The 24,756-nt window shown below is 46.6% G+C and overlaps 1 protein-coding gene across 2 annotated transcripts in view; it reads left to right on the top strand.

Moving 5' to 3' along the window:
• TECPR2 (tectonin beta-propeller repeat containing 2) overlaps positions 1–24,756 on the top strand; it is a 55,214-nt gene extending 30,458 nt beyond the window's left edge. For both annotated transcript variants that reach the window (XM_033139337.1, XM_033139346.1), the window contains 6 exons: positions 1,262–1,351; positions 3,784–4,017; positions 8,450–8,598; positions 21,423–21,564; positions 21,789–21,938; positions 23,789–24,756. In XM_033139337.1, the coding sequence (XP_032995228.1) occupies positions 1,262–1,351; positions 3,784–4,017; positions 8,450–8,598; positions 21,423–21,564; positions 21,789–21,938; positions 23,789–23,940 (917 nt within the window). In that variant the 3' untranslated portion in view covers positions 23,941–24,756. The remainder of the gene's footprint in view (positions 1–1,261; positions 1,352–3,783; positions 4,018–8,449; positions 8,599–21,422; positions 21,565–21,788; positions 21,939–23,788) is intronic.

Here is a 24,756-nt window from a genome sequence, read left to right as displayed (position 1 = left end):
CTGGTTATCTCCCGCTTGGACTACTGCAATGCGCTCTATGTGGGGCTACCTTTGAAGGTGACCCGGAAACTGCAATTAATCCAAAATGCGGCAGCTAGACTGGTGACTGGGAGTGGCCGCTGGGACCACATAACACCGGTCCTGAGAGATCTGCATTGGCTCCCAGTACGTTTCCGAGCACAATTCAAAGTGTTGGTGCTGACCTTTAAAGCCCTAAACGGCCTCGGTCCTGTATACCTGAAGGAGCGTCTCCACCCCCATCATTCAGCCCGGACACTGAGATCCAGCGCCGAGGGCCTTCTGTTGGTTCCCTCACTGCGAGAAGCAAAATTACAGGGAACCAGGCAGAGGGCCTTCTCGGTAGTGGCGCCCGCCCTGTGGAACGCCCTCCCATCACAGGTCAGGGAAATAAACAACTACCTGACATTCAGAAAAAACCTGAAGGCAGCCCTTTTTAGGGAAGTTTTTAATGTTTGATATTTTTGTATTTGATTTCTGTTGGAAGCCGCCCAGAGTGGCTGGGGAAATCCAGCCAGATGGGCGGGGTACAAATAATAAATATTATTATTATTATTATTAATGGGATAGCTCAGTCGGTAGAGCGTGAGACTCAGGGTCGTGGGTTCGAGCCCCACATTGGGCGAAAGATTCCTGCATTGCAGGGAGTTTGACTAGAGCCCCTTCAGTGTCCCTTCCCACACTAAAGTTCTGTGAGAAACGGTGGTCAACTTCTTTGGCAATTCTGCCATTCCAAAGTGGGCAAAAGTAAAAGCAGATCATTTAACACCGTATTCTGAGTAATACATATTTTTGGAAACATCACTGTGAGTGGAAACTCTACTCCATATTCTCAGCAGCTTTCATTGTCTGAGAGAGATGAATGCATAGATGATGATGGTCATGATGAATATTATTACAAATAATAATATTGACTAATAATAATATGACAAATAATATTAGTCACTTTCCCCCCCGGAAAGATGAACTCAGAGCAACTTACAAAAGCAAATAAAGATGTTTCTGCCTGGCACCTAAAAACAGATAGTGATGATGATGCCAAGTGTGCCTCAAAGAGCATTCCACAAACGGGGCCATCACTGAGAAGGCCCGCTCTTGCACCTCACTTGGAGGGAAGGGCCTAAGATGAGAATTCCATGGTGTATAGAATAAAAACTTTAAGCAGGAATCTCAGGAGCACCAGAAGAGTTTGGGAGAAAGCTGGCTGTTTTCATGCTAAGACTATTCCTCTTTCCTTCTCCAGGTACTTACTGGAATAACGTCGTGCCTCGCGGCACTGCTTCGGCCACGAAATGGGCGTTTGCGTTGGCTTCCGCAGCTCCAGCAAAAGAAGGTAACACCTGCCCCGTGGCTGCCTTGCAAATTTATTCTTCTTTTTCTGACACACCGGCAAAAGATAACAAGCTCTTTGCATCAGTATACTCCATCCATTGACACCGGCAGGTTTTTCTAAGGGCATTAATGTGTACTGGACACAGGAGTGGAGGAAGGGGGGTGCGGTGGGGGCGGGTCGTCCCAGGGGTCACCACTGAGGGGTGTGTGTGACAAAATGCTGGGCGGCACTCCTGGGAGTAACGCAGTGGCTTGGACGCCCGCCGCCTCCCCTCTGCTCCAAACGGTCAACCTACCGCCTCCCTCTCAGCTGTAGGGTGGCTGAGTGGGAGGAGGCAGGCAGACTCCTCAGAGGCCCCACGGAGTGTCCTGCCCCTGGGCGCCGGGCACATACACCGCCCCAGGCGCCCGATCGGCTTCCTCCACCACTGACTGGACAGAAAGGAAGGGCAGACCTGAACAATGGCTTCTAAGCCCATGGCTTAGCCTTTGCTCTGCACTGCGGCACAAGTAGGAAAAAGAGCACAGGTCACCCTAGCCAGTCCCATAAATAATCATTAACGTGGGGAGTTAAGATTTAAGGTTCACAAACAATTAACAAAAATGAAGGATTAAAAGTGTGTGGTCCGCTTTCACACACTGAGACAGACACACGGTATTAATTGTCTGCATCTTTTGATTTTCACATTCTCGTGTTCCTTTGGTGGTTAAGCTGGTGCCTTGTCTGCCCTGTAACAGTTCTTTTGGTCGTGTGATGGAGTAATCCTGAGCGGGGTAGGGCAGGAGGGATGTTCCACCACTTTCCAAAACCTCGCTGGCTTGCACCAGCCAGGGCAGGAGCTCTTTTGTACTGTATGTGGTGTGGGTGTTTTCCCTTCAGCCCTGATGATTAGCATGTGTTTAATTCCATCACTCCCATTATTGAAACCAACGGAGCGGTGGTGAGATTATTCCCAGCGGCTCCAAGCTGGCAGAGGTAGTGAGCCTAATTGCGGGTTCACTCGGGGGAACAAAAGAGTTTTTGGATCCAAGGTTGCCTCCACCCCCAGGCCCAGAATGCATTGCTTCAGAAATTAACGCTGACTATTGCTGGCCAAAATACCCAAAGAGTTTTCTGCAAATGTTGCAGGGGCTTCTGCCGCAGATGCATAGGGTGGGGGGACAAAGAGGTACTGCCATTATTAAACCGTCAGTGGAGAGGCACTTCTTCCCCATCCTAAATCATTTCAGCCAGTGGTTAGGATTGTTTGAAGGCAGTGCTAATATGCCAAGAGTTCCTGGCTGATTAAGCAGCATAGGAAGTTGTCTTCTACTGAATCAGACAATCAAGCCCACTATTGTCACAGTGCATGGCAGTGACCCTCTCCACTGAGTTCCAGGCAGCGGTCTGTGCTTGGCCTGGAGATGCCAGGAATCTCCTGCATGCAAAGCATTATTATTATCATTTCATTTCCCGCCCATCTGGCTGGGTTTCCCCAGCCATTCTGAGCGTCTCCCAACAGAATATTAAAAACACGAAACAAGATCAAACATTAAAAGCTTCCCTAAACAGGACTGCTTTCAGATGTCTTCTAAAAGTTTGTTTCCTTGATGGAGGGCGTTCCACAGTGCGGGTGCCGCTACCGAGAAGGCCCTCTGCCCGGTTCCCTGTAACGTCACTTCTCGCAGGGAGGGAGCCGCCAGAAGGCCCTCGGAGCTGGACCTCAGTGCACGATGGGGGTGGAGACGCTCCTTCAGGTAGCATTAGCTCCCTGAGCAACTCCGGAAAACTCATTGTGTGTCTTGATTTGCCAGACATAAAAAAAACCTCTCCTCCAGTAAATGATCTTGTGTAAAAAATATAGCATGAAATGAAGCAAGCACATATTTAAAATGTGGAGCTCCCTTCCCCAAGATGCAGTGATAGCCATGAACTTGGATGGCTTCGAAAGGAGATTGGACAAATTCATGGAGGATAAGGCTGCCAGTGGTTACTAGCTGTAGTAGCTCAACATTACCGTCAAAAGCGGCATGTCTCTGAGTACCAGTTACTGGGGAGCAGCAGTACAGTAGCAAAAGGGCATTTCTTTATGTCTGCTTCTTGGCTTCCTGAACTTGGATGGGCCTTTGGAATGATCCAGCAGGACTCTTACTTTATTAAGCAGCTATCTTTCAGCCTCAGTCTTCCCATCTGCATTATGGGGATAATGCTGGCTGTTTTGCCAAGATACTGTAAAATTTATATACTGCTTGACTGTGGGGGGAAAACCTTGAAGCGGTTTATGTATGCAAAGTTTGTTGAGCGCACAGTAGAAATAGTAATAATAATAATAGTAATTATTTACTATATTCAATCTAGGTTTGAATACTGATACTTAGACACTGAATGGTTTTGTAACGGCGAAGGCTTCTGGAAAAGCAGATTTAACCATGAAAGTGTTGTCCCTCCCCCAGGAAGCTTTCTCTGGTTGTGCCAAAGCAGCAAGGATCTCTTTTGCGTCAGCGACCAAAACCCGCAGTTTCATCCTTCGACTGTTCAGCTACCCCCTGATGACGAAATAGAATACTATTCAGCCTGCCAGGATGCCATATGGAGCCTGGACCACCTGGGACGGGTCTTCATAAGGACACTCTCACCAAATTGCCCGACTGGGATGCACTGGACCAGACTGGATCTTGCTCAGTTAGGTAAGACTCTCTGTGAGCTCGTTCGTCACATACAAATTTCCCGACTTAAACACAGACTGACGGGGGAGCGTTTCCTCTGCACACCTGGTGAGTATTTGAACACAAAGTTGCTCTGACCCGTGAAACCTATAGATAAAGCATTAAACATAGACACATTCTGGTAGCTTGGCTTCGTAGAATTATTTGCCATCTTAATCTCAGAGAGAAAGGGTAGGACAGAGAGCTGCATGGCCAATTTGACTTGACTGGTTTTTGCTGAAAGATGATCCAGATTTTCAAGAAAGCGGAATAAAGGTGCCATCGGAGCAAGGTGTGATGTGCTGTTTGGGAGCGTCCTTGTGTGGACATCCCACAGGAGCGACAGGGAACCAGTGATCCTCACATCATCCCTGAACTTTGGCCATGCTGCCTGGAGCTGATGATGGTTGGTAGTTGCAACAGTATATGGAAGGCCAGAGGTTCCCCTCCCCTCCCCTGCAGATGGAAGGTAGATCAAGAATTAATGCTATCATGGCCCACAGAGGATCAGGATGTCTGCCACTTCCCTGTGGCTCTGTCCCACTTCTCCAGCTGTGATAAAACTGGAAAGGGTTTCTTCCCATATGAAGGTGTCCTGCCCACCAATATCTTGCATGCTTGTGGTATATTAAAGGGAAACCTGGATGAGCTTATCTTTTTTTAAAAAAGAAAACAAAAAAGTCGTCTACTTTAAATGTGCACCCTGGAAATCAAACTCAAGGCAAGTAACACCTGATGAAATGGCATTAGCTAATAAGAGGCTTAAAATAGCATACCGATAGGTCCTGAAACGTCTCTTGCGCAGATTTCTGAGGCATAGCATTTGACGTGATCAGAGCTGCCCTGTCATATCCCGGAGTTCCCAAAATGAAGCAAGATTGACTTTGACAGTGTGCTAGCAAGCAGAAAGATTTGTCTCTCTGGGTGAGCAATTAGCATCAGCTTTGGAGAAAGGAGAAAAACGCCAAGGTGGAAAAGGAAAACAAGCCGAAAACGTTGCATAAGAAGTGCGCAATTGGATATCAGATTGCGCTGCATATGTAAAGTAAGCGCCCAGCGATGCAGAGCAGGTGATATGTGACCCCTTGTTCATAGAGCCCTTGTGCTTAGCTAGATCAAAACCAACAGCTGAACCGCTGAGGTCCAAAGCCACCGTGACCCAATATGCCTGTGCTGGGAGGAGTAACGAGACTTTATTTTAAATAGCGCTGCTGAATGTCAGACCCAGAGGAGCAGCAGAATTAGGCTGATGACTCTCTTCCCCACCCCACGGCTATTTTGAGCCGGGCAGGTCTTATGTAACCGTGCTGAAATAAAGATAGAATTCAAGAAGAAACTATGTGAGAATAAGCTAGGAGAATTCAGATGCTCAACACCCTGGTTGTTTTAACCCATTTCGAATAAAGCCACTTTAAATCGTCATTTCGTCATTTTATCACTTAGCATATTGGTATCCCTTTCAACCTCTAGGGAACCTTGGGACATTGCCCCCCCCCCAATTTTCTCTGTTGTGTATTTCTTTGACGTGCATGTGGGCTTCTCCCATTTGTGCAGGAGTTTCTAGACTGCAAACTCAGGACAGAGCTAGTGCCATTTCCCTCAACCAGAGAGATTTTATCTTTGTTCTGTACATGAAGGAAGTGAGCTGAGTTCTTTTGAATACCACAAGAGCAACAATGCAGATACATATTCCCCTCCCCCCTGATAGGTTTTCCCCACAGTGAATCCTTTCTTTCTCTGCCTACAGACCTAATACTTAATTCAGTTTATATTTTCTTTCTTTTCTGCCACACACCTGTGGTGCAAAGGCCTTTTTTTAAAAGCCACAATTGCATTAGGGATATACCTGCATTCTGCCATGACCATTTTGAGGAGAAGAGCACAGATTCCATTTTTGCACTCAAGAGAGAGAAACTCACGGGTTTGGCTTAGCAAGTTCACCAAACATCAAGTTGTAGTCTAAGTTTGTCCTTGCCTACAGCTCATGGTTAGCAAGGAGGGACCTTAGGCATGAGCCTCAGTTCAGACATCAGACAGTTCAGAAGATCGCTCAGTGGGCCAGATCGCGTCTGCGCAGATGCAATTTCCGGCGTCTGTGTCTTCGCAGGTACGATTTCCCGTGCCGCAGAAGCGAGTCCCTGCTTTGCGCTGTGCCGGTTTAGTGCAGCACACAGGGACTTACCGAGCTGGCAGCTCATGGGCCATTTAAATGACCCCCATGGGCCACAGGTTGCCAACCCCTGCTATATGTGGTAATGGGATGTCTCCCAGCCACAGCTCAGAACATTCTGTTACTCAGTGCAATTCACTTGGGGATGCGGGGATGTGTTTGTTTTTTAAAGTTGGGACATGTTGCCACCGGCGTAGCCCCATGGAGCCTCTCCACCGCCTCCCCCTAGCTGTAGGGCGGCTGAGGGAGAGGCAGAGGGCAGGTGCAAGTCCCACACTGCCGCTTCAGGTAGCACGGAGCCTGCAGGCGCCCAAGCCACCACGTCACTCCCAGGAGAGACGCGTGGCTCGGGCACGCTGCAGGTCCTGCGGTAAGTGCCGGGCCCCGCAGTGTGGCACCCAGTGCCAGCCATGTTTTGTTACGTTTGTTGACTGAACTAAAAGGTTTCGTGAGCCCTGTTGTATTATTTATTTTTTTAAACTCATATTTTTGTCATTTTGTCACCCAGGGCGGCCTGCATCTCCCGTACTCCTCTTGCTCTGCCACTGCATGTTGCCCAGATGCTACTTGTGTGCTGCATAAGTGCATTGCTGTCTGTTGCTGTCAGTGTGTGTTATTTCTCCCCCATCCAGGTGTTTCTGCTACAAAATATAGAAACACTAGACATGATAAGGTTGACCTTGGTTTATAAACCGTAGGTTCTTTCCTCCCCCCCCCCCTTTTCCTTGAAGTGCCTTTTTCAGTGTAAATAACATAGCTGAAGTTTCTAGGAACAAGTGCTCTTGTTGATGGATGACTGCCTAATGACCTGAGAGAGTCGCTTCGCAGCTTTACACTTTTCTATTTCAGTCCTCGGGGAAGCGGCAAAGTTACGATGCTGCCGTACGGCTGGAAATAAAAATGGCACCGTCGGCGGCACAATCGTTTTTGGAGAAATCGCTCCTTGCTTGCGTTGCATACTAGAAATGAAAGCAGGGCCAGCTCTGAAATTCTTGTTCCATAGTTCGGCAGCCACTGTTTGCTAGTAACATCTGGAATGTTAAGCGCTAACGTGTATTTATAGACCTGGTCCGTAAGCACGACTGGCTCCCTGGGAGAGTTCACTCGAGGTCATGTGAAAAGTTGAGTCTCTAGTTTAGACCAATCGCATTGCATGAAGTGTCCCGCCCCAGCCCCCACCTGTCCCTCTCTGAAAATCATCGTTTTAAATGTCAGTGGTTTGTGGACTACATTGTGTCCTGTTATCCTAAGGCACTTCGTAGAATTGTAGAGTTGGAAGGGAACACAAGTCATCTAGTTCAATCTCCTGCAATGCAGGAACATCTTTTGGCCCAGTGTGGGGCTCGGTCCCGTGACCCTGGAAATAAGAGTCTCATGCTGTAGCAGGTGAGCTATCCCGCAAACCAACTTCAGTGACTTGCTAAACAAACAGAATCAACATCTCACATTGCACCTACCACCAGTCAGCTCGCATATTTGTTTTGCATTGCTAACATAGTGAAATGTTCTTTGCCCTCCTTACGGCAGACATGGTATTCTCTTGTGCAAATGATTCAGCTCAGGTGAATTTTCCCAAGTAGTGGCTACACATGGGGCGGGGGGCGAGGGAGGCAGTGGATCCTTCATGCCTGTCCTGCACTCAGAATCTGCAAAAGTCAATGCGTGGGTCTAACATCTGCGCAAGGGTCACAAGTCTGAAATCTTACAATCACAAGTCCAACTCGTTCTGTCCGTTTCCTGGATGGTGCGCAAGATGTCAGCCATGCAGTTCAAGCCTGGATTTTCTGCTGAGAGGGTCCATATTCTCACATACATCCGGTGAGAGGTAATCTGTAGAGTTGGAAGGGACCCCAAGGGTCATGTAGTCCAACCCGCTGCAGTGCAGAAATCTCAACTAGATCATGCATGACAGGTGGCCATGCAACCTCTGTTTAAAAAGAACCTCTAAGGAAAGATAGTTCGCCGCCCATCGTTTTTCTTTGCAGTCTTAAGTGTCCATGAGAGACTCTGATTTTTTTTATTGCAACGGCAGCATGGGGGAAGGGGTGTCGAAACCCTCCCCCCTCCCCTTGCACTGCTGTCTCCACGTTCTGACTCCCTTCCTCCTGAAGCTGATTTAGGGGGAAATGAAGGGGGAAACAAAGAGTAGCTTTGTAGTTCGACCCTAACTAGCGTCATAAATCAGAACTGAAGATGGCTGGTTGAGTGACTGGGCGCCCCTCTTCCCCTCTTTTTTTCAATTAGGTGCTGTGAAACTTAAAAGTTTGGCATGTGGCAAACAGCACATCTGGGCCTGTGACAGCGGTGGCGGAATCTACTTCCGGGTTGGGACACAGCCGCTGAACCCAAGTTTGATGCTGCCTGCATGGATCATGATTGAGCCACCAATCCAGGTAGGAAAAACAAGTTGCTTTGTGTTTAATTCAAAACCATCAGAAAGCCTATATTACGCAAATCCAATTGAAAAAAAACACGTAAACGTAATAGGCTGTATGATAACAATTGCAAATTTACTTACTAGAAACTACTTCTCAAAAATTAGATACAGCTTCTCATAGCGTCAAAATCAACATCGTGACATAATATATTAAAATGTCCTATTTTGTCAGTGCCGTAATACATTCATTTCTAATTTCTTCATCTTCTCTTGTATTTTACTTCAACTGAGAACCTATTACAAATAAGTTCCATGTAGCTGTTATATATAGTACCGAACTACGCACAGCTGGTGAAGCCCCTTCGGGCGAAACGGGGGAATATCCAGGAATCCTGTGCCAGAATCTACCAGTGCCAGTTTCTTTTGTCTACCGACTTTATCATCTTCATTAGACACTTAGAAGATTATTTCATGTCACTCTTCTCAGGAATACGTCAGACAGAAACATACGATGAAGAAATTAGGAATGAATGTATTACGGCACTGACAAAATAGGATTTGTGTTTTGTACATACTGGACTTGGTTGTCAACTGAATAAGCTACATTTTAATATATCCCGTCACGATGTTGATCTTGTTTTTAATTCTGCCACTAATCTTTAGGCCTTCTGACATGAAAAGATCCTGATTGTTCAGTGGCGGCAAGTGAAGATTTTCAGATCTGGTAATGCTGTAGGGCAGGAGGGAAGACTCCGCTATGGACTTAAGGCTGTCATAGACTTGGTAATACTTAGTAGAAGATACCAGAGATACCAGAATGAACACTGGCGTGAATGGTCAGAGCACCATTCGGTGTTTCCAGCACAGATCCTAGCTGAATTCCTGCATCTGTTTTTGAAGTAGACTGTGGGGTAGCCTTTAATGGAGGGAAACTGGACTTTTATAGCTGGAGGTGAACACGATACCAATAATCTTTTCTAACCTGGTTTCTTCTCCTGTCTTGATATCCCCCCCACCCCACCCCCAAAAAACTGGAAATCCTTCCTTTCTCGCCAAACATCAGCAGTGCAAGCCTAATGCAGTTGATCTCAAAGAGCAAAGAATTCGGGCTATTCCCCGCCCCCAACCTTCCAGAGGAGTAATCTCTTGGTTACGTAATAGCATCCGGGAGAATTCCAGTTCATTAGGCCTAATGGGTACAAGAAAATGTAAAAAAAAAAAAATGCAACTTCATATCGCCTAACGCCCCCAAAACCCAGCTCAAATCTAGCTTTCGGCCAACAGGTGTTAGCAGGCGAGTGTCTTCTTAGCAAGTTATTCAGAAAGCTTTGCAGAACCCCAGTTAAATGTCATTTGGGCTGCATCTCACTGACTTGACCTAGGAGGTTACGTTACATCATGTTCACAGCCATGGGCAAAAGAAGGGATGGCACAGAGCAGGCAGGGAGGGTGGGAGAGGGGTGTTGCCAAGGCTTTCATAATAATAATAATAATAATAATTATTATTATTATTATTATTATTATTATTATTTATTTATACCCCACCCATCTGGCTGGGTTTCCCCAGCCACTCTAGGTGGCTTTCAACCGAATATTAAAAACAGTACAGCATCAAGCATTAAAAACTTCCCTAAACAGGGCCGCCTTCAGTTGTCTTTTAAAAGTAAAATAGTTATTTATTGCCTTGACATCTGCTGAGAGCATACCTATCAACCCTCCCTGCTGTTCCCCACTGCTATATACATAGCTGTCAACCCTCCCTGCTGTTTCCCAATGCTATAATAAGGGAATTTCCCGCAAAAAGGGGGAAAGGTTGACAGCTATGGCTGGGAGGGCGTTCCACAGGGCAGGTGCCACTACCGAGAAGGCCCTCTGCCTGGTTCCCTGTAACCTCACTTCTCGCAGCGAGGGAACTGCCAGTGGCTTCAGGTACAACCCTGCTCTCAGAATACAGCCTCTGCCATCAGTGAGGGTAGGACAGCCTGATCCTTCAGCCAGACAGAATAATTTGCTGTTCCTCAGAACTCGTGAGTCATGAAATTTGCCTGCAAGTGGCTGAATTTTCGTCTTCAGCTGCTCCGCTTGTGTAACACTCCAAAATTCTAGGGCAACACGACTTCTGTCAGGGTTGATACGGATCATAAATCTGTCGCTTAAAATAACATCGCCTTTCTTGGATTTTTGCCGGCGATTTGAGTAACTAGACCTTACCTCTCCTTGTGAATCTGAGCCTTGGCTTTAAATGCCGGCTTATAACTGATAAATGTGCACATGTTCCTTTCATCGTGTTCTCTCCGCAGCTTGTGGGATGGCTGCCGACCCCTCTCATGTGAAAGCAGATCGGCTGTTTACCATCCTGTTTTTCTGTTTGCTGAGCCGAGATCAGCGGTCAGCAAAATGACAGGCCAGGGAGCTATTAAAATATGGAACAGTTGTTTATCAAAACATAGCCTGTTCTGCTCTGGACTTCTCACAGTATACAAACAAGCTGTCAGAATGCCCTTTTGCTCTGTGAGAAGGTTTGAGGAAAAAGTCTGTTCTCTGCTTCGGCATTTAAGCATCCCAGAAGTAAATCCATTGTCTCTTTGTTTTCATTCAGCACAGTGGTATTTCTATACTTTTACCATATAAATCAATAATAATAACAATTATTATTATTATTATTATTATTAATAATAATAATAATAATACCCCGCCCCTCCCGATTTAAAAACCGGGCTCAGGGCGGCTAACAACTGTGAGGAACCCTTCGTTTCCCACCAAGAGCCCTCACACTGTAAAACATTTCCCCTGACTGTGTCTCTCCCTAGGTTTCACCGACGACTAAAATGAATCCTAAAGTGATGTTATGAGAGATGTCCTCGGGGTACCTCAGTGCTCCACGTTCTTAAAATGAAACTCCTGCCACCTTGGGATCTCCCGCCCTGGGTTCCCAAACTACTGCAGCTTGCCTTTCCTTCTGGCAACTGCGTGGCACCTTTGGCTTCCCTGCCCAGTCCTCTGTGTGCCAGGAAAATAAGCCACCCGTTCCCTCTTCCACAGGAAACCTTTGGTGCTTTTCCCCTCAACCACACCTCTAGAGGTACTGACGCACTGCCAGAGTCCACGAACGTTGAAACACAAAATATGTTTATTGAGGTAACTTAAATATCAAGGATGTTAAGGTAGAATGCGGTTACAATGTTTTTCTATTAGGCACGTAAGCTTGGTTACAACATTAAACAGGAATAAAAGCTTTCCTTTCCTAACCTAAGCCTAACCTCCAACCCGCTCACCCTCTCACCCTCATTCCCTGACCCACAACAACCGCCCAACTGTCATTCTCTCCCTTTTAAAAGGTAGAAAAGATCCGCCTCTGCGATTGAGCTGCCAGTCATCTAGAGTGGGTGTTCGAGTGCTGGGCACCTGCTCACACCCAGGCTCAGGGTTGGTCCGTTACAACAACAAATATACAACATTGATTAAAAACGTCTTTTTAAAAAACAAAACAAAAAACCAGCTTAAAAACAGCATGAAAGACAACATAAATGTAGCATCGCCAGGGCTAACTGGCCAAGTTAGTCCTGCTAGGGCCAGCAAGGAAACCTGGGAAGAGTTTCAATGTGGGGTCCCAGAAGGGTTTCTTCATAGAAAAAGGGAAGGGAAAAATGGAATGAAGGATCAGGCTAAATTAAAGGCCAGGTGGAATAGCTCTGTCTTACAGGCCCTGTGGAAGGAGATCAAGTCCTGCAGGGCCCTAGTCTCGTGGGACAGAGCATTCCATCAGATCGGAGCCATCACTGAAAAGGCCCTGGCCCTGGTGGAGAATAATCTGGCTTCTTTAGGGTCCCGGGACCCTTAAGCTATTATTATTCATGGACCTTAGGGAATCAGATTTTGTTCAACTTATAAATATTAGGGTGGGTGGGTGTTTACAGCACACTCTTGTTGGGTAGAACAAAGTCCTTTTTGTTTTGTTCCTTTAGCAATTCTAGTAATCTGTAGCCATAATAGATGGGGAGAGTAATCATCATCAGATCACAGCATAAAATTGCAATACAAAAAGCACAAAATACATAATAAAAATAAGAACAGAATCAAACCCAATAACCCCCCCCCCCGAACACATTTAAAAGGGCATTGAATGTCAATCAGCCAAAAGCCTGGTTGAAGAGGAACGTTTTCGCCTGGCGCCTAAAGGTGTCTAATGATGCTTCCATGATACGGCCGTTTCAAGTTTTTGAATATATTTCTTCACTTTTATGGGCTTGGGTTCTGAGTTTAACCTGAGGGAAGTTTGCAGAAGGAGGGTTTCCAATTCCTGCAGCTACGTGGATCCCTCCCTCAGAGCCCCTCCAGGTGGGATGGTGGGAGAGGGTCTCCTGGAGACTTTCCTTCCATGAACATCCTTAGATTGTAACTGAAGAATTGTGCATGCACATGAAAGCTCATACCAAGAACAAACTTAGTTGGTCTCTAAGGTGCTACTGGAAAGAATTTTTTATTGTATTTTGTTTTGATCCTTAGATTGATTTATCTTTGCATCCGATCATTTCGGGGGGGGGGGGGGGCTTGTCTTTCAGTGCTGTGCTTAAGTCAGAAAATGTGCACTGTTTAGTATGGCAAGAGAGAGACCTGCATCTGTGAAAGTGTTCTCCAATGACTCATCCCTGTTTTAGCAAGGGCTCATGTGGATATCTGTTGTTGTTGTTGTTGTTGTTGTTTTATGCATTGCCTTAGACATGAAGGCGACTTGCATAGAAAGAAAGCCCACTGCATTTTGGTGCCTAGCCAACAAATCTAAATATTACTTCCCATGATGGTAAAAAGGAAATAATAAACATCTTAATTCACAATTAGCTTCTCTTGCTTTGTCCTGCTTAAAGCTAAGACTGACTTTGGCTTTAAAGAAAGAGAGGCAAGAATACTTAATAAAACATGTCTTGCCTTTTTTCTGCAGGATAAGTGGCTTATTCTAATTTTGGTGTTGGAATATGTTTTTCATAGCTTTTTTAGTTTTCTGCTATGTCTCAAGGGCAGGAGGCGGGAGGTGTTGGCTCAAGTAAGAGAAACGGAAAAGGGAACAGCTGATGGATGATCCACTCTTTCCAATTCTCAGGTGATCTTGATCTTTATCTCAGATGACACAGGGAATGTAAACACTGCTGTAAATAAACTGCAGCAGCTTGAAAGGGAATCCAGGAGAGATGCTCAACTAAAGTGGAGTGTGAGTGAGCAAGCTAACTCATGTGGGCCTCTTGCATTCGGAGTTTCTTAAGGCATTGGGGAATTCTGTGCCGTGACTCTGATGATGAAACACCACATCAGTACTGTAAGGTCCTTGGATGGTTGCTCATGAGAAACCAGGCAAAACTCCAGCCGTTTCTTTAGTAGTTTTATTGTGCATACTATGTACAGTGCAGAGCTAAAAAGATCATGTCTGTATCAACCGCCTGCAGAATCCGGGAGTGGCCCCTTCCGGTTCTGACCCCAACATAAGAGTTTCGGCATACGAAATCTCCGCCTCCCCTCTTTTCGTTTCACCCCTCTGTGTACTTGGGGCGACAGAAATAGCGTGTCTCCCTCCTTGCCCGCTGAGCGAGAGGAGTGCAGGGTCTCTCCAACATCCCCAGAGCCTCGGCTCTCCAGCCTCTGAGCTGCCTGCCCCTCCCCACTGGAGACCTCGCCGTTCCCTCCGCTGGATGAGGAGGTGCTACTGGTCAGGTAGGGCTGAGGCTCTCTTTAGTATCCCGAGAGCCCTTCCACCACCCTGCGCTGAGCCGGGGACAGTTCCCTGACAAGTACCTACTAGAGTAGACACTTGACAGTATTTTAGCACCTCACCCTGTACCAAAACAGCCATATTTGCAAGCATAAATTTGATCCTGTCGCTATCTTTCTTGCCCAGCCCGCCTCGCAAGGTTGCTGTGACGATGCAAAAGAGATGGGATGGAAGCACCCTCTCTAGAAAGGAGTACAATAAAAATTTGAGGAGTAATAACATGAATATTGAATATGGAGTAATAACATGAATATTGAACTGTTGGAGCGTAACATCCACTGCGGGAGGCAGCGGAAGACAGAAGTGCCTGGCATGCTCTGGTCCATGGGGTCACAAAGAGTCAGACACGACTAAACAACTAAACAACAATGAACAACAACAGCAGAGCATAACATAGTGATAACTAATATAACACACCCACACACACCCCAGAAATGTTGGTGCACTACAACTCCTTTCATCCCTGGACATTGGCTTATGGGAGTTGTTGTTTAGCAGTGTTTGGAGAGCCACCTGTTAGCTAGTCCTGCTATAATGAATCTAAATGTTAAAACTGTAATGGATTGGTGGGATGGGGGAGGTCTGTGAAGGGATCCCCCAGGTTATTTTTAAAAGATCAAAGGAGCTATGGGGGTACTTCAGATTTGCCAGGCAGGTTTCAATGTTCCTCTCTCTCCCCGCTCCCCTAATCCTTGCACTCATTATCAGAATGAAATCTCTCACAAAATGAAATCTCTCACATATGCACACACACAATTCCCTTTGCCTTGTGGGCAGTGCCGGATTTACGTATAAGCTAAACAAGCTATAGGGCCCCACTCTTGGGGCCCCCCAAAAAAATTAAAGGGAAAAAACCACGATGTACATTTCCAAAATATAAGATAAAAAACAAATTACTTTGAAAAAAATACATTTTGTTATGTGCAAATGACTTTAAATACCTATTAGGTCCACAAATTACCATACAGCATATATTCAACACAAAAAACAGCGACAATTTGTTGTTGACAAAGGACAGCTGGACATATAAAGGGCCCCATTACCTTCAGTAGCTTAGGGCCTCATGAAACCTAAATCTGGCCCTGCTTGTGGGTAGCTGCATATTTTGCAACATTGGGCAAATAATAGCTTGGACGTGGGAGCAAAAGGCTAATGTCTTCCTTCCTGCAGCACTGCAGTGCTGATCTGAATCTCAGCTACAGCTGCTTTGATCTATTTTTTTATTGTTAAGGGACATCCTGTTTGGGGATCTCCCACAACACACCCACCCAATGTGGCTATAAGGCAGGATCCTAACAAATCAATGGAGGACTTGGTGGCATAGAGATTACAAGCGGCACATGCATAAGGTCCCAGGTTCAGTATCCATTAAAAGGATCAGGTAGCAGGTGATGAGATAATTGCTCTATCTGTTGAGAACCTGAAGAGCTGCTTGCTGCCAGTGAAAGGAGGCAATACTGGTCTCCTATAAAGACTGGCCTCCAGTGTCCCTGCAATAGACATGTGCCCTGCCCCTTCATTACGCCTCATCATGAAGATCATTGTGCACATGGTTCTCCAGAAGTCTTCTGTTCAGAAACTGGGCATGCTCAGACATGCTCATCTTTGCAGCTATGCAGGGTGCTTCAGACCACGCACAGGTCTCTCTGGTTAACTGGACACGTGAGTGCAGTTTGCAGATGGGTGCCAAAATCATCCCCGGGGATGCAGAGCTGAAGGGAAGCATGCTCGGCTTTCTACCACTGCACACAACAGCCACAAAGAGGTTTCTCCCAGGAAGAACATCATAGCAATGGGAATCATAGAGTTGGAAGAGACCACAAGGGCCATCCAGTCCAACCCCCTGCCAAGCAGGAAACACCATCAAAGCATTCCTGACAGATGGCTGTCAAGCCTCCGCTTAAAGACCTCCAAAGAAGGAGACTCCACCACACTCCTTGGCAGCAAATTCCACTGCTGAACAGCTCTTACTCTTACTGTAGGAAGGTGGACCTAGCCCCATCCATTGGTCAGAAAGGGAGCAGCTGCAGAGAGCTTGCTTTGTTCTTCCTTGCCGGAAAGCAGGAGTGCCTGGGTGTTGGCTGTTTTCCCCTCCTCCCTCCCAGTCACTTTCTCCTTTTGTGCCATGTCTTCTGTATTGAACAAGGAGCATTGAATCACAGAATTGTAGATTTGGAAGGGACCCCCGAGGGACATCTAGTCCAACCCCCTGCAATGCAGGAATCTTTTGCCGAGCATGGGGCTCGAACCCACAACCCTGAAAAATTAAGAGTCTTTGCTCTACCGACTGAGCCATCATCTTATTATTGATTGTTGTAACCCCTTTCCAGAGACCTTTCCAGCTGAAGAGCAGGGTGAAAATACTTTCAATAAATAATAATAATTGCCTTTAAGTCAAGGAATATATGGGCTTTTAAAAAATACTGTTTTAATAGAGTGGAGTGGGCACAGGAGAAGGCGCATGCAGCAGAGCAGAGTGTGGATCTGTTTATGGGTTTTAAGAGGGCACCCATGTGTCTGCCTAAGCACATGTTCAAACTTGCAGCACTAAATTTTCCTCCAGGCGCCCGGTTGTACTTTTGGGAATGAAGCTTGTAAAATGAGATTGCAGGATAAAGGTCAGCGATGGGCCCTGTTCACGCATCCTGCCTCCAGTGATTCCCAATGTAGCCCCTGTTTGGTGGTCACTTTGAGACAAAAAGCCTTTGGATGAAGGGCTAGCTCATCTTGCCGGTGCCACCCCTATTTGCCTGCTTTTTCATTCCTTATTTCTTTCTCTCTTTTTTGCTCACTTCCATTTTATCTTTCAGTCTTCTTTTCACAACATGTGTGTTGTGAATGAGTGAACGAATAACTGAATGGCTTATTGAAGGCTGGAAAGGATTTCTAAATAATTATCCCGAGTTTGGAGTAATAAAAGTACTGTTTCTGAACACTTAAGGGCAGGATTTGCCATGTGCAAAGACATCTGATTGCACAACAGGGCTTCTTTACCTTCTCCTGCCCCCCATGCATGCCCTGAAATTTCCTAGGGATGTGTGGAAGGATCGCCCAGAACAGTGTGGGGTGGCGGGTGTTCCTATATTATATATTTTGTAATCTCAGTTTGTATTTTTCTGTTGCAAACCGCCCTGTGTTTTTCGAACAAAGGGTGGTATACATAGAACCATAGAATTGTAGAGTTGGAAGGGACACCCAAGGGTCTTCTAGTCCAACCCCCTGCAATGCAGGAATCCTGCCCACAGCCATCCCTAGGTGGACTCGAAGCACCAACTTTCTGGTTAGTAGCCAGATGCACTGACCCATTGTGCCACTGGGGCACACATTTAATCATCATCATCATCATCATCATCATCATCATCTGCAATGCTTGCATAGGTGGAACACCCTATATCCTCCAAGTTGATGAGGCTTGTTTGACACCACAAAACAGCCTTTAGTCTCATCGGCCCAGTCCTATGGGATGCTCGTCCAGCAGAGATTCAGCAGGTGTCTTCTGCCTTAACTTTCAAATATTTGCAGGGGAACATTTTCTGTCCCGCCAGGCTTACGCAGACAATGAAGAAAATATTTCCTGTAATAGTTAGCTGATGATCCGCTACCTTAAACTTTGTACGTGGTTGTGTGTGTGTGTGTGTGTGTGATGCTTGTGAACCGCTTTGATATTTTTAATGATGCAATATACAAGTATTTTTTTTCATAAATGCAATAGGTTTATAGACTAAGCAACAGCATGTGGTACATTTAAAAGCTAGCAGGTTTTTTGTGCCTTTTGCGAACTAAAGCCTAGTTCGCCAGATGCCTAAACCATTGGCAAAGAGCGGCACGTACTTGACTTTGCTGCAGGGCTAAGATTCAGCAACCGCGTAACCGGAGTGTTTTAAAATTCAGCCTTGGGTTTTAAAAAAGAGCCTGGCTCGCACTCCATATTACTGGCTGAAATGCATGTAGGGAGGATGTGATTTGAAGGTGGGGGGGGGGGACACACTGTGTTTGACCCATAAAGAAAAATCTAAGTTGGCTGCTAATGAGTAAAAGACCCCTTGCAATACCCAACAGCTATTCCTTCGTGTTTGTTATTGTTTCTGTTGGTGTTCGGAGGGCATTTCACAGTTCATACTCAACCATGCAGCTACACAAGACTGGGAGACATCGTGTGGGTGTGGGACTCTGAAGAGCCCCATACGAAATTGCCCTGCTCGACTCCCTCTGTGCAGCAGCGTGCTTGCTATCTGCCTGTCCAGCTTACTGTGTGTGCTGCGAAGTGATAAGAAATGATGTGTTCTGCATAAGATACTGGTAACTTCAAAAACTTTGAAGAGCTGGCTAACGTTTCACCTGCAGTGCTCAAGTGGCCCTTAAAGTAAGTTGGCATCGGTGACATTTGCAGTAGCCGTCGTCGTCACACACAGCGATCCTTCTCACGATTCAACAGCACAGGCTTCATTTATAAATGTTTGCTTTTTTTAGAGACCAGGGTAATTCCACCCCCCTTTTTTGTCGTCATCTGTAGACCAGAGCATGGTGTGCTAGATCAACAGCCTGTGTTCAGGACCCAGACATCATAACGCAGGGCCAAGAACAGCCTGACACCTGTCTTCCACCCCATCCCCAGTGCATAGTCATCCAAACATTTAAACCTCATTGATAGCTAAAACCAGGGTGGAGAGCCAGAGGCTGAATGCGGCCCTGCAAGCTCTCAATCTGGCCCTTGGCACTCTCCATAAGCCACAGCCTCTCCCCAGGCCATGCCCCTCATTACTTCTGCTCTGCTCCCACCTTCAATGTTTTTACCTGGTTGTAATGTGTCCTTGGACTGCAAATAATGTTTCTTGCTCTCCTGGGTAGAGGCTGGAGAAAGGACTTTTTGCATAAGTTGGTAGAAACCTCAGGCTTTTGGGTGTCTGGAATTTAGCCTCTTGTAAAGGTAAAGGGACCCCTGACCATTAGGTCCAGTCGCGGACGACTCTGGGGTCGCTGCGCTCATCTCGCTTTATTGCCCGAGGAAGCCGGCGTACAGCTTTTGGGTCATGTGGCCAGCATGACTAAGTCGTTTCTGGTGAACCAGAGCAGCGCACAGAAACACCGTTTACCTTCACACTGGAGCAGTACCTATTTATCTACTTGCACTTTGACGTGCTTTCGAACTGCTAGGTTGGCAGGAGCAGGTACCGAGCAACGGGAGCTCACCCCGTCATGGGGATTCGAACCGCCGACCTTCTGATCAGCAAGCCCTAGGCTCTGTGGTTTAACCCAGAGCACCACCCTCTTGTACAAAGGTAATAATCTCCCTTCATCACCCACCCCCTTCTCATTTCCCCCAGCGCCACCTGCGTCGGCATGTAGCCCCAGGAGGGTTCCCTATTAGGGCATGGGGCCCTCGGGCTGAAAGCCTGATGTTGCCTTGGGAGGGTTTCCTAGGGCAAGGAGTATGGTGGAGTCTCTTTCTTTGGAGGTCTTTAAGCGGAGGCTTGACAGCCATCTGTCAAGAATGCTTTGATGGTGTTTCCTGCTTGGCAGGGGGTTGGACTGGATGGGCCTTGTGGTCTCTTCCAACTCTATGATTCTATGATTCTAAGGGCAGAATTCAGGATGACTCGCACGCTGCTGCTGTCGTCGTGGCTGTGCAAAGAGAGACAGAGATCACACACCCAGAAACTTAGTTGCGCACTGATCTTGTAGTTCAGATGACACAGTACAGGGGAAGGGGTCTTTGGGCCACTTGCCAGTTTGAGCTGGAGGAGAGTTTTTCATCCCAATCGCTGTGACCAGATTCTGACTGGAAAGGGGATGAGCTTCCTTGGCTCCTAATACACTCAAAGTCCATTCTCCTGGTAGCCATAACTTTGCTAAAGGCTAATGTAAGGACTCTCAGTGGTTGCTCCTGAGGAAACAGGCTGACTCCAAACGTCTACAAACTAAGTTCTTTATTGTGCAGCTATTTACAGTGGAGTTACAGAAAAGACGTCCAGCTCATCCCTCTGCAGAGTCCGGGACTGTCCGTTTCTAGCTTTTAGTCCAACATAAGAGGCGCGGGATCCTGAACCCCCGCCTCCCCCTTCCACGTCCTTCCTCCCTGCGAAAACGGGGCGCGGGAAAAGGTCCCTGTCCCCCACTTCCTGCTTGGTGCTGAGGCTCTCCGACGTTGCCACAGCCCCTGCCCCGACTTCCTGCTTCCATCTCCCCCTCCCCACTAGAGGATCAGTCGCTTCCTCCGCTTGAGGAAGACGACGAACTGCGTACTGGGGATGGTGGTTCCCTGTATCGCAAAAGCCCCGGGAACGCTACCTGCCTGGGCGAGGGGGGTTTCCTGACAGCTAAGATATAGAGTGTAGATTGAATTGCTCAGAATGGCAATAATTCAGATAGGCAGCTTTTTACTCCAGAGCACAATGCCTGTGTGTTCTATAATGTAGAAATATTGGGAGCTGAAAGAAGCAAAAGGCATTGACAATGCAAATAGCAAGGCCTTGTGCGCGTGTATCATTTTCGGACATGTTCTGCATTATTTGATACTTAAATTGAAACACGATGAGAAACTTCTGGAGGATGCAGTCATGAAAAATGAAATGTGTGTGTGTGTGTCAGAGAGAGAGAGAGAGAGAGATGGAGAGAAGAGAATCTCTGTGGAAGAACAGTATGCCACGGAGTCTCTCGCCTACCATATTTCTCTTTCCATGACAGATTTGCTTCCTGTTACACTTGGCGGAAATTTGGCACCGAGTTCAGATTTTAAAACAGAAGCGTTATATAAATATCATTAGTTACTTTGGGTTTTTGGAGAAAGTGATATTGAGCCTGCATTTTACGGGTGATTTTTTGCCTTCCCAGAGGCGATCAAATGGAATGTTATCTATCGTAATTTGCTTTGAGTTTCCTTTCTGCAATAAATAATAATAACAATGCTACGTTTCCTGAAGCTCTTTTGACTGCCAATATGCATTCAGCACTTTCTCTTCACTCCTTCCAGCGGTTCATCTTTAATTTAATTTCCCGCCTCTCAGTCAGTGCCGATCCATTAGAGAGGGTCTGTATCAAACGGCAGAGGATGACATTGACCGTTGAATTATCTTTTGCAGCCAGTTGGAGTCAACTTGGTCAGTGTGTTCTCAAGTCCCAACGATCAGAGCCTGTGGGCAATCGACAATAAATGGAACGTCCATGTTCGCACGGGGATTACAGAGGAGATGCCTGTGGGCACAGATTGGGAACAGGTTCCAGGTGAGAATATTTTACGTTCATCATTTGGTTGCTTTTGAAATGCCGTTGGGAAATATGTAACGTCCCTTTCCCCCATGAAATTAGAAGCAGGGGAAAAGGGAGAAGTGGTGTGTTGCTTTTCCTCCTCCTCACCGCTTTCTTTTTGCGTTTCCCTTTACTGACACTGTATTTTGCTTTTGTGTTCGCTTCTCAATACTTTGACCAAACTTCTCCTTTGGCTTCAGGGCTTCAGGCATGCCAGCTGGCGATAAGTACAAGGACTGTTTGGGCACGTTGTCCGAATGGCGACATAGCACGTCGGTACGGCATCACAGATAAAAACCCCGCAGGAGATTACTGGAAGAAGATTCCAGGGAATGTTTCTTGTTTGACAGGTGAGTGGTGTTTCATTCTCTTTTTATATATATACATGCTCTCGTGGTCTTGCGGAGCTTGTAGTGGGAATTGCATCCAGTACTTGAAACATGAAGCATGCTGGTCTGAGCAGGAGCAGAATTAATAGCTGGATCACTCAGTGGGTGGAGCGTGCAACTCTTCATTTCGGGGTCATGGGTTCAAGCCCCGTGTTGGGCAAAAGATTCCTGCATTGCAGGGGGTTGGCGTAGATTACCCTCAGGGTCCTTCTTTTCAACTCTACAATTCTATGTTGTTGTTTTCAAAGTGTTGAATGTGCTCTTCTTAAAGAGAACATTGGATGAATACAGACATACCTTGGTTTTCGACCAGCTTAGTTCTTGAACATTTTGGCTCCCAGATGCCGCAAATGACTGTTCTGGTTTGCGAACTATTTTTGGAAGCCGAACGTCTGACAGGGCTTCTGTGGCTTCCGATTGGCTGCAGGAGCTTCCAGCAGCCAATTGGAAGCCGCACTTTGGTTTCCAAACATTTTGGAAGACGAATGGACTTCCAGAACGGATTCCATTTGACTTTCAAGGTACGACAGTACAGGGTTTCCACAGAAAGCCTTGCGGAGAGCTTACTAGAGAGTAGGTGGAAAGGAGTTGACCTAGAGTCTGGCACCCGGCTCATAAGTGGTTATGCATCTAATGTCTCTTTGGGCACTGCTTTCTTCAGTGTGCTTGCCACACATACGTGATTAAAAACCAGGTGGTAGGCGCTCACTTCTTGTGGGCAGTTGAATCAGCTCTGTTTTGGCCCATCCTTCATGTGGCATTTACCATATTTTTCGCTGCATAAGATGCATTTTTTTCCTCCTAAAAAGTATGGGGAAATGTCTGTGCGTCTTATGGAGCGAATGGTGGTCCCTGGAGCTGAATTGCCCAGGGGCTAAAAACAGATTGTGGTTGGTTTTTTTACAAAGAGAGAAGGGGGTGTTGAAAGGAAGCTGCTGAACAGCTGATCAGCAAGCAATCTGGAGAGAGATAAGGCTCCCTTTCCGCCCTGCCCTCTTGCCCAGGCCTCCATTATTGAATGTTCTGCAGAGGAGGCTGTTTGTTTCCCCAGCGACATGTGACTGGCTGATTAGATTATCTGTCTGAAAACTGTAGAAACAGTTCCCTTTCCTTTCCTAAAGAAGCTGCAGAACAGTGAGTTGAGCCCCATAAAAATGGGGCTTTTCCTCTTTGCAAAAGAAGCTGCTCAACTGTGAGCTGATCCTCAAAAAAACAGAGCTTTCCCCTTTGCAAAAGAAGCTGCACAACTGTGAGCTGATCCCCCCAAATGAGGCTTTTCCTCTTTGCAAAAGAAGCTGCTCAACTGTGAGCTGATCCTCAAAAAAACAGAGCTTTTCCCTTTGCAAAAGAAGCTGCACAACTGTGAGCTGATCCTCAAAAAACAGAGCTTTTCCCTTTGCAAAAGAAGCTGCACAACTGTGAGCTGATCCCCCCCCCCCAAATGAGGCTTTTCCCCCTTTGCAAAAGAAGCTGCTCAACGTTGAGCTGATCCTCAAAGAAATGGGGCTTTCCCCCTTTCCTCTAAAAACTCGGTGCATCTTATGTTCAGGTGCGTCCTGTGGAGCGAAAAATATGGTAAGTAGGAATAGTTGCAGCGATATTGTCAAACAACTCCCCACCCCATCCTGCCTTCAGCTGAACCGTTGAACCTGTTAGGCTTCAAACGGGATCTTTATTTAGCACAGGAGACACAGCAATGCAAAGCAGGCAATGCTTCTGGGAGTTGTAGTACGGGCTGGGCTGGGCTCCTTACCTAACAGCCTGTCTGTTGGCCTGCTGAAATTGAACCTGGCAATTTTTCCTTTCCCCAGCTACTCCTCTAGATGAACTGTGGGCGGTCGGTCCTTCCGGCTGCCTCCTTCAGCGCCTCACAAAGACCTTCCGCCATTCTCACACGTTGCAGAAACACAGCGACGCTTCCATGTCGTTTCACTCAGATGAGGACGAATGGGAGGTAATATGAGGCCCCCAAGGACCTGGAGCGCTATAACAACATGGACTTGCACGTTGGAGTGTTGGGCCAGCGCTTGACAACAATTAGCACTTTGATATATAAAACACTGACTTTGTCGAATATCCCCCAAACTGTCTGGTGAGGTGTCCTTGTTTCTGCATCTCTTGGGCAAGATGGGCAACGTGGCTTTAAGAAGCCTTAGCCGTAGCTGTACCGTTTAAAAATACTTATTGATATAACCTCGTTAGCAGCAAAACAAATGTTGCTCTAGCATGCAAATTAATATCTGTGCGACATTGGGGAGGACGTCTGTTACATAGGCTGAACAGCAGAAATGCATTTTTTTAATGTCCTTGTACTTTTACACCGCGTAGGGGGAAATGGGTGCAGTGTGGAAGACGGTCACATTTCAGAACGAGAGAACCTCTCTTAGTAGAAAGCCAACTCGGCAAGGCACAGTTTGGCAATTTAGGTGAAAACCTCTTGGGACCATTTTCAGCGTAACTTCCAGGGTTCCACCGAACCTTCACTCTGTGGTTACTAATTTCACGCCTTGCTGAAAAGTTTGGGTTCATCCCAGGCTTTGTGCGGACATTGGCTCCTCTTATGCCTAAAACCGGGACACTAATGGCTTTTGTTTCATAGATACCCATGAGAGGATTAGACAGAACATTGAAAGTCAAGCTTGTGGTATGAAAGGGGGGGGGGGCGCTGTGGGTGCCCATTGAGATCCAAGCTTAGCCTGACTGAACTGTAACCAGAGGAGACTCTGAATTTCCACTTTTGTATCACGAAACAAAACGAAAATAAAGAAATTGCATCTCA

This window comes from Lacerta agilis, chromosome 1 (genome assembly GCF_009819535.1).
Source record: "Lacerta agilis isolate rLacAgi1 chromosome 1, rLacAgi1.pri, whole genome shotgun sequence".
Classification (NCBI taxonomy): Eukaryota; Metazoa; Chordata; class Lepidosauria; order Squamata; family Lacertidae; genus Lacerta; species Lacerta agilis.
The sequence above is the reverse complement of the archived record's forward strand: the minus strand, read 5'-3'. Positions and strand labels throughout refer to the sequence as shown.